This window comes from Chelonia mydas, chromosome 10, assembly GCF_015237465.2.
Source record: "Chelonia mydas isolate rCheMyd1 chromosome 10, rCheMyd1.pri.v2, whole genome shotgun sequence".
Classification (NCBI taxonomy): Eukaryota; Metazoa; Chordata; order Testudines; family Cheloniidae; genus Chelonia; species Chelonia mydas.
In genome coordinates this window covers 21,641,219-21,651,933 of record NC_051250.2, presented here as the reverse complement: position 1 = coordinate 21,651,933, position 10,715 = coordinate 21,641,219, and the positions used below count along the sequence as shown (strand labels likewise).

At 36.8% G+C, this 10,715-nt stretch overlaps 1 protein-coding gene across 2 annotated transcripts in view; it reads right to left on the bottom strand.

Moving 5' to 3' along the window:
* Window positions 1-252: 252 nt before the first annotated feature.
* Window positions 253-10,715, bottom strand: part of ERCC4 (ERCC excision repair 4, endonuclease catalytic subunit) — a 29,901-nt gene continuing 19,438 nt past the window's right edge. The window contains exons 7-10 of one of the 2 annotated variants that reach the window (XM_043523837.1): window positions 9,518-10,109; window positions 5,867-5,959; window positions 4,624-4,736; window positions 253-3,163 (exon numbers count right to left, since the gene is read on the bottom strand). In XM_043523837.1, coding sequence (XP_043379772.1) covers window positions 3,099-3,163; window positions 4,624-4,736; window positions 5,867-5,959; window positions 9,518-10,109 — 863 coding nt within the window. In that variant the 3' untranslated portion in view covers window positions 253-3,098. Of the gene's footprint in view, window positions 3,164-4,617; window positions 4,737-5,866; window positions 5,960-9,504; window positions 10,110-10,715 lie in introns of those variants that run through there. The other variant, XM_043523838.1, reaches the window with a different exon arrangement.

Genomic DNA, 10,715 nt, shown 5'->3' with positions numbered 1-10,715 from the left:
AGAGACAAATCCTAAATCAGACTGTAGAAATAAGGATTAAAACAGCCAGTTATTAGCTCATCTCCACTGTCATATTCTTTTAGAAACGTGTATACATTGTCACCACTTCTAGATGTACATGATCTTTCAAAATGTGGAGAATTAGAAGTCAGAGATCCCCAAACTAAAGGCAAGTTTGACCATTGTAAACGCACAACATAAATAGTAAAAAAAAAAAGTAAGGCACTGGTAAGAACAACTGCACCAAATTAATTCCTTTAAATGAACACATTTAATTAATTTGTGGGGAAATTACAGAATAAAATCTTCAGGGCAGGGAACATGTCATTAAGGATATGTCTAGACCTTAACACAACTGGGTCCTGAATGGGGTCTTCGGGCATAATTATGTTACAAATAATAAGCTGTATCAATACTAAATGCTATTTTTCCTTAAAAAACACAGAAGTCCAGTATAAAGTAATGCTAAATTTACCCTATATGAAACAAAAAAGCAACTTAAATATTTAGCAAATATTATACCTGCTTTACTGATACCACCTTTATTGTATCACTGTCAAAGTCACATTTGCATGCCCTTCACTTTCACCATGTGCAATTCCTGAGAAATGTATGAGGGAGTTGATCCAGCTGACAGGCAGTACAACTAAAACAACAGTTCCTGTACTCCTTAGTGATCCAACACACAACATACAGATGTGCATCCTGGTTTTGTTCCACTGTTTACTTTTCTGAAGGAGTCTGCAGGATAAACGTTCATGACAGCCATAATCGTTATAAGAAGATTAATAGACATGATTTTCTTCTCTTCTTACATCACTGTGTGATTTATAATACTTAACAGCACCTACGTATGATTCCTGGCTTAAGAGCTTACATTTAGCCATGAAGCAATATCTTTTATACAAAGGGGAAAAGAGTTAGACTGTTAAGGGTTCTAAAAAACTAAGAAAGCAAGGAAACAGAGATCACATTCCACACTTTCAAAAATCCTGGTGACCCTGTAATAACTAGTCAAATGGGGTGCAAAAAGCACAGCATTACAGCTGTAACTGCAAAGCTTTCGTTTTTGGTCTATTTCACCTAGAACCAAAACACATTTATGTTGAATTTGATTTTTGCAGAATAAAATTTTCCATTTGAAGGCCTGCAATAACTAGTACACTTAGATGAGTCCCTGAATGAGCACTTAATGACAAATTCACAGGTAATCTAAATACTTATGTATGTACTGTAAACACTAAAAGACAGTGCCACAGTAAAAATCATGAGGCCAAAAATGTCAAACTCACATACAGCAAATGTATACATTTTCTGTGCTATAGTACATATAGGTTTCAAATCAGTGAATTGCTAAAATATGTATTACTCTTAACTGGTACATACTCAAGATTTTGTAAATGTCAAGTATTAGTGCTTAGTGACTGGAAGCTGCATTTATCCCCAGGGGCAAAAGCAGGCTCTGATATGCAACTATCATTTCAAAGTTCAGCACAGAAAGTACCGTCTTTTATACAAGTGACACAGAAATTACTGCAGAGAAATTAGATTTCTACTCCTATTATGTGCTACCTAAAAATGCTAAAAGTCAGCTCTCAGGTGAAAAGAAGTAGCAGCACTGAATCTATGAATCTTGAATCTATCCATTCAAGGCACTCAAGTGCAAAGTATTAAGACTTTAATAGATGGCAAGGTTTTAAAACTGTTCACTTTTCAAGAAAACTTCACTTCTGAACAATAATTTTATATGCTACAAAAAAAAATCCATTCATACAACAGAAAGACCAACAAACCCAAGAGGGTGCCACTTTTATGCAGTCATATTTCTGACCAAAACAGAAACTTCTGATAGGAAGGAGGATTGTCAAGTAATGAGTCATCCACAGTATTTTTCTTTAAACAGAGGCACAGAATTATGAGCATTTTAACAGCTGCCCCACTGTCAATGGGAGAGCTGTAATTTAAGGGAATTCATATCATGTTGACAGAAAGGATAGTTTATGCATATCAAGGGAAAAAGCAACATACTATGCAAAATGGCCCCATATTCCACCATCTGAAATTTAACACATCTTCACTTATATAAGACAGCGTACAGTCTATAGCCCTTTTCTCTTATTTTAAGAGATTCTTCTTCATCCTTTAGCACGTGATTTTGGTAGGTCCTAGGACACCATTTAAAGCTGAACTACTCAGAGGTTGGGCAACACACTAGGAAGAATAAAATGATGCACTAATTAATGCTGTTTAAAGACAACTTGTCTTTTGTACATAAAACTTGTTTTCCAGCAATAAAGACCTCGGAATGTTAAATATGGTGGATGGCATTAACAGACACAACAACTGCCTATACCAAGAGAAAAATTAATATCTAATAAACTTTACCCAAAGTGCTATTTAAGGGACATCAGTATGGCCTAATTAATCATCTTCTGGTTTTCCCTTGAGAAATGGCCTCATGCATAGGATATGTGAATGAAGTCATAAGCTGCTTAGCATTGACAGCGTTGCCCAGAATTTCTGAGAGTTTGTCTGTGACAGAGTTACCAGCTCTGAAAATGCTCTTAATGTGGTTCATTAAGAGACGGCATTTTTGGCATTTACACCTGGTATTTTTAATAAGAAATCCTGTGGTCCAGGGTTATACTTGTCTGACTCAGGAACAATTTCAGAATCTGCTGTAATGGGCCATTGCTATTGCTGCATCAGGCTGGTGGCCTGTTCTGTTTCAACTCCTCAAACAACTCAGCAGTGACATGGGGAGACGGACACCACAGGATACGTACCTTGGGAAATGAAGAGTAAGAAGGGTGAGTTTAGAAGTAATATCGTTACTGGAAATCTCTTGATGTAAGAGACCTCGTGAAGTGAGAGAGAAAGATTTGCTAGGGTCCGAATTCAATCAGAAGAATTGGTCGCTTATAATAACGAGACATTAGAAATGCATTGGGAATAGAGCCCTCCCATTATTTAAAGGAACCGATCAATCACTGATACTCTTCCGCTCGATGCAGATATCAGGGGTGAGAATGTAATCTCCAACTTCCAAAGTAACAGGTTCAATGTCAATGCCACGACGATGAATCAGAGATGGAAGCTCACTGCGAAATTCTCGCATATCCACTATTATAGTTTGTTGAACGCTCTTCCTGTTCCTGTCCACATAATGATAAACAATTTACAGTGAATCTCTTTCATAGGGTGACCTCTGATTCAGGTATTTTACATCTATATCTATAGATATATATTTACTGCTGTATTTTGCATAAGGCCACACATTTAAAATTCTGCAAATACTTTTATAAAATCTCAATGTTCATGTATGTCATTTAATTAACAATTAGAAAAAATCCTAAAACCCAATAGGTAGTATAGTTTGAATATCAGGCACTAAACATCACATCAGAGGTGTTGGGGGGGTTTTTTAAACCTCAAACTGAAAAAAAACACCTTAAGGATATTTCATTGCTTTCATAATGGATGGATACCACTCCTTCACCCCAGAGATCCCAGTTTAGTATGGGATTTACTATACCATTGAATCAGCCTATCACTAATTAAAAAACAAACTAGCATGCACCTACAGAGACAAAGTTTTAAAATACAGGCTGTATTGAGCATAGAATATAATTATTAAGAAGGCCTTACAAGATCTGTGACCTTGGGAGAGGAATTTAAACTACAGTAATGGCTATTGAGTAATTATGATTCAACTGGCTGATAATGAGAATTTTAATCCATCTATAGGGCAAAAATCTATTTAAAACACATTGGGCAAATGTAGGCAAAAAAAGTTGGAATCAAAGAAAATTATGCTTACCTTAAACTCTAAAAAGCAAGGACATTGACAATTTAGTATGAAGCTGCTCATATTTACTCCCAACCATCCGCTACCGCAAAATGGGATAGTTTACCTTATTATTGATGTATCTGGGCCTATTACATATTTGCAGGAGGACAGATCCCACCCTTGATATAAACAAGTTGGCTTAAGAGCTGGTATAGATGGGGCTGGGAAGTTATAAGTGATGGAAAGCTAAGTGAAAGCAGCAAGTTTTAAGGGGGATTTAAAAGATAAAACCAATGTTTGTTGTCACACAAACTAAAGTTCCAGGTGTGGGTGGAGGGTGGTCAGTATTAAACTGAAAGTGGGAGGAGACAAATGGAGCATAAATGGGAGAACAGATTAGGTAGAACATATGGCAAGAGAGGAATGCTGAAGGAAATGAGAGCCAAGATGTAGGCAGGGGGCCGAGGTGTAAAGATGATGGCAGGGGCAAAGATGAGAACAAGGAATTTGAATTTCTAAGGAAAGGAGAGAAAAAACAATGAAGAGATTGAAATAAGGACAAACAGAGTCAGAGTGGCAGCAAAAAAAATTTGATTTCTTTTCTGCAATGTTTTGGATAGAAAGCTGAGAAGAGACACATATTGCTGATTCTGCAGCACTTCCTAGATTCTGAGGCAGAGATCTGCACTCAGATGCCAACATGTTACTGCTAGACCATTAAGAGCGTGCACGACAGATTTCTGAAATAACAGTATGCTAGATATTTCTGTCAAACACCTCTCATTATATAACCCAAAGACCTACAAGTAGCTCCAGGAATTGCTAAAACTCACCTGCTTTGCGTGTGTCAGTAGAAACAGTTGCAGAAGTAGAATCTCTTACTAGATCCAAGTTTGTTTCATCTCTGCCTTCTCTTTCCTCAGGGATAACCATGCTGGCCTTCTCTCTAAAGAATTATTAACAGAGGAATAGAAGCATTTGGAATTACTTGCATTATATTTCGTAACTGGGTTTTCAAGGATAAAAATATGACAAATACTACAAAACATTTTCTATCCAGCAAAACAGCAACAGAGAACTCACACAATTTAGGATTGCCTGCAAATCTGATCAGAATGACAATTTATTTTATCTTCCAGGTCATTAAGGACCAGATTCTGCTATCCTTATTCAGCATGATTAATACTTTACTCTGTGAGGAGCCTCATCTGATTTGTGTGGGATTCCTCCTGGAATAAGGGACTAAACATGCGACATTAGCATAATATAGCCTTAAGTATCAGCACAAACATTGAACTCTGTTTCAGAGTAACAGCCGTGTTAGTCTGTATTCGCAAAAAGAAAAGGAGTACTTGTGGCACCTTAGAGACTAACCAATTTATTTGAGCATAAGCTTTCGTGAGCTACAGCTCACTTCATTGGATGCATCCGATGAAGTGAGCTGTAGCTCACGAAAGCTTATGCTCAAATAAATTGGTTAACTGAACTCTGTGGTAGTGATACACCATCCCAAAATAATTTAATGCTCTCTCCCTCCCATGAAACTACTATATAAAGCCATGAAAACCTGCACAAGTTTGCTCGGTATCTTGCAAAACTTACTATTCTGGAAACCAGGAACAAAATTTAAGATAGTTTCCCATACAATATTGGTACACAGCTGTGAATATCATCCAAAAGGCTGCTTGAGCCTGTCAAATTTCTGACTTTTTGGGCAAGCACGTGTTTCAGAAGAGGACTGTGCAAGACTCTCTGATTAATGGCAAAGAGTCCGGTGGCACCTTATAGACTAACAGACGTATTGGAGCATAAGCTTTCGTGGGTGAATACCCACTTTGTCAGATGCAACCGACGAAGGTGCCATAGGACTCTTTGCCACTTTTACAGATCCAGACTAACACGGCTATCCTTCTGATCTCTGATTAATGTTGAAAAACTGGTAAAATTGGAAGGTTACACAGACATTTTACATAAATAAGAAAAAATCCCTATATTTAAGAAGTGGACATAAAAAAAAAACAAAGAAACATGAAACAGTTGATGTACTAGAAAGCTAGCAAGTCCGCTTTAAGTTACCGAATGAGTTTTTCAAAAGCTTCTTTTTCTTTTCTCAGCACAGTAAGATAGCGCTGTTCTTCTGTTGAACCTCCATATATAAGGAAATAAACCCTGTAGGTCAGGAAACAATGTACTTCAGGTCACAAAACACACAATTTTATCCTGAAACCAACATGAACATCAGTATTTGAGATAAGCAGTTTTAAGTGTTTGAAAAATAAATATTTGACTAAAAATAGACTCCATTATTTACACTTTTACTAAAGTTAAACTGATCAAAATTCATCTGTTAGAGTTCTTCTATCCAAACGACTCCCCTTTCGCCAAAAGAAGGATAAGCATTAAAAAAAAATTCTGGAAGCAACTGGAGTGGATGAAACAGTCCCCTGCCCAGAGCTGGTTTACACGACAAGCTAGTCCTTTTACAAAAAGGAGGAAATAAAAACTGAGAGGTCACGTCTTTCTTGCAGTTACATGCAGTCTTCTCCGAATAATGTTTATAAAATAAACGAACTGGTGGGAATACTTTAAAGAAAGCACTATGAAAGAAGAAAAGTTATGAGAAAAACAACAACTGAGATTTTAACTTCTCTGTAAAGGGAATCATCGGGTCCCCTTTTGCAGTAAGTGTCACATTCACCACAGCCATCATGTATTTTTCATAAACATACATGTGTGGACAAGTTAAGTTACTATTCTATAAACATGCACATAAACAACTCATACGATTCTACTGGAATACCTGTAATTAGTTTGAAATATTAATAACAACTATTAACAAATGTCTTCAGCAGAGCAGTGTTTCAATTTTTGCTGTATCAAAATTTCAGACAGTTATGTCAGTTGATATTCTTCTGTACCTCTTCCAACAATGTGTGGGAAAAGCTATTGGTTCCTGCACTCATGTGCTATTTACTGCACCCTGGCTTTCCTGCCCTCTCCTGAAAGATTGGGGTTGACATTATTTGACTGCATGCAACTCCACAAACAGGTGCAATAAATTGGATAATTAAAAATAAGATACATCAACTAATGGCTCAAGCAGCTACACATTTAAAATATCTTGTGATTTCTGCAATTTTAGGTACTCTTTTAACCTCACCTTCCCCAGTTGGACCTTAACTCAGTATTAGATATACATTACTTTTCTCTATAAAGCTGTTTTTTCAATTGCAAGGTGTAACATGTTTATATTTGTATACTGATTTGAAAATTTTACAAGCTATACTGCTAACTTTACAAATACAAGGTGAAATTAGAATTTTTACATAGCTGATAAGTGTGTTTTTCAGCTAAGTATATAATTATAATCAATTACACAGAATATTTATCTTAAATTACATTAATGACACCACATTGATAGCAATGTATTATAGTAAGTAATTAATGTTGTAATTTAATTGTAATCCCTTATATATACCAGTATATAATGCTAGTGACTATGCTACTGTACTTCATCTCTAGTATGTAATGGATATTTAATGATTTAAGTGATTCTCATGCATTGCCATACATAGAAGAATACCTGTGAATCTAAGGGGCTTGTCTACATGGGGAGTTCAGGAATAGCTATTTCTGATAACTATTCCTGATTAATTTGGAAGTGGATTAAGATAATTTTGAATAAGCCATCTCATTCTAGAATAAGCGTGCTATGGAGTTAATCAGAAACAGTAAATCCTATTTAAATTCACACCCTACTTTATTAGCAAAAAGAAAAGGAGTACTTGTGGCACCTTAGAGACAAACCAATTTATTGAGCATAAGCTTTCGTGAGCTACAGCTCACTTCATCGGATGCATACTGTGGAAAGTGTAGAAGATCTTTTTATACACACAAAGCATGAAAAAATACCTCCCCCCACCCCACTCTCTTGCTGGTAATAGCTTATCTAAAGTGATCACTATCCTTACAATGTGTATGATAATCAAGTTGGGCCATTTCCAGCAGAAATCAAGGTTTCCCCCCCCCCAAACCCACTCTCCTGTTGGTATACCTTATCTAAAGTGACCACTCTCCTTACAATGTGTATGATAATCAAGGTGGGCCATTTCCCACCACAAATCCAGGGTTTAACAAGAATGTCTGGGGGGGGGGGGAGGGGTAGGAAAAAACAGGGGAAATAGGTTACCTTGCATATGACTTAGCCACTCCCAGTCTCTATTCAAACCTAAGTTAATTGTATCCAATTTGCAAATGAATTCCAATTCAACAGTCTCTCGCTGGAGTCTGGATTTGAAGTTTTTTTGTTGTAATATCGCAACTTTCATGTCTGTAATCGCGTGAGACTGTTGAATTGGAATTCATTTGCAAATTGGATACAATTAACTTAGGCTTGAATAGAGACTGGGAGTGGCTAAGTCATTATGCAAGGTAACCTATTTCCCCTTGTTTTTTCCTACCCCCCCCCCCACTCAGACGTCTTGTTAAATCCTGGATTTGTGGTGGAAATGCCCACCTTGATTATCATACACATTGTAAGGAGAGTGGATCACTTTAGATAAGCTATTACCAGCAGGAGAGTGGGGGTGGGGGAGGTATTTTTATGCTTTGTGTGTATAAAAAGATCTTCTACACTTTCCACAGTATGCATCCGATGAAGTGAGCTGTAGCTCACGAAAGCTTATGCTCAAATAAATTGGTTAGTCTCTAAGATGCCACAAGTACTCCTTTTCTTTTTGCGAATACAGACTAACACGGCTGTTACTCTGAAACCCTACTTTATTGCAGATTAACTTTCAGTAAATCATAGCCTAATCTTGCATGTGAGAAGTCATGCAAGTCAAGACTATTGCACTAGGCTCAAGAGGGCAGAGAGTTAGCACTGTGTTCAATTTTAACTTTTGTATTTCCTGATATTGCATTTAAGTTTGTATACTCTATGCTACAATAAATGCAAGTTTTTGTATTTTATCAATTTATCCAGAGTGTACAATTTACATGGAGCTATTTCAATCATCTCTCTTCCTCACTCCCCGCCATGTTCAAGATATATCCAAGTGTTGTTTTCTTGATGACATATTTGAAGTGTCATTAGCATTAGAAAACTTGAAGCAGAATGATCCTAATTTCCTAATCGTGTTTCCTGTACCTGTCCTAACAATATGTTTCTGAATAATCTGCCCAACAGCAGGGTTAGGCTTCAGGATGAGCATAAAGAATAAACTCTTCAGAAGGGGCATACGACTATGAAAACAGAGGAGTTTTGTTGGGAAGCAGAGAGAATTTAGCAAACTCCCTTTGGATGTACAGCCAACATGAAATGTTTTATACATACCTAATATTAAACCTCCCCTACACCACCCAAGAAGAATAACCACAAGACTAAATGGGAAGTCTCTAAAGCAGGGTACAATATATGTAATTGATTACTGATGTATTGATAAATTGTTAAGGGGGTTTAACATCCACTGGAGAAATAAAATTATATATATATAATTTTTTTTTTTTTTTTAAGGAGGGTAAATTACAGTCTACATGTTTTTGTATTTTTAAACTGAAAAAGAGACAGATTAGGAATTAGATAGAGGAAAACTAAATAAAGCCATTAATTGATTTTCTGGGTTAACTTCCAAAATACCTCAACAATGAACATTTTGTTTTTGGTTTGGATTTTTTAAAGAGCTAAAATTAGAGCAACTGCATTCTGTTATTACCAAGTCAACTTGCCTCAAGGGATTCCCAGGCCTGCTTGCCTTGTAGATTTCCAGCTGCCGAATAAAAGTTAGTTCTGCATCATATAGCACTACATATCTTGGTTCCACTTCATGCAATACCCGAGTGAGAGCATAGGGGTCACTACAACCCTGCAAAGGATGAAGAATAGTTAGCGGGGTTTTGAAGATACCATAATAAGCATCTGATGCTAAGTTTAGATGGAAATCTTCAGGTTTGGTTTCTTCTATACTGATTTCTTCACTGCTGCTTGATTCCTTATAGCCCTCCATCTCCTCTCCTATGTTTTCCTCCTCTGTTTTTCCCATCATTTGGGTTAGAGTCAAGTCTTGTTTCTTCATGATTTTGTTTTGTTTTGAGGAGACATGTACTTTGGCTTTTTTGGTTTGAGGTCCTTTGGCCGATCTGGCATTTCCTTTGGACTTGACAGCTTTTCTATCCTTAATCCATGCTTCTCCAGCTCTTTCATCCTTCCCAAAAGTTTTGTTATAGAGCCTCATTAAAAGTGCCTCTGCTCCAGCAATAATATACTCTCTCAGTTGTGGCACAAGTTCGGTCCATACACTGGCACAAATAAGCACTTGCCTGCAGTCAAGAAATAATATTATGTTTATAATTTGTTACACTGACTTTTTTTTATAATCCAATTACAAGAATCCTCTTGGGCAGAGATATATATTGTTTTAAATAGATCTCAGGAGTACACTTGCCAAATGTCTTTACACTTTTTTACTAGTAGTTGCTCTGGAATTTGGGGGACAGTCTAAATTACATGATTTTTTGTTTTGAACTGAACAAAAATCAAAGCACAGAAAGTCATGAAGTTCATGGTTCTTTACTCCTAAACTGTCAGAATCAGAAATATTTTTCTTCTGACCAATTGAAATGCAGACAGATGTAGCATATATTGTAACTTGTTTTTGCACCACGGAATGAAATGAAAAACAACACATTAACTGAACCTGTTCTAATTTCAACTGTTTCCATCTGCATTAATGAGCCCAGAACATACAAAAGCTGCATAATGCTATTGCTGTTTGGAGTCTTTGACTGACTCTCTTTTTGCAGACTAAGCTTCCTCACAAGCCGGTCAGGTGGACTCCGACCTCAAAGAGGGTGGGGCCAGCTGATGCTACCCTAAGAGGGGAGAAAAAGAGCACTTGTGCCCCCTCTATGTCTCCCAATAGAATTG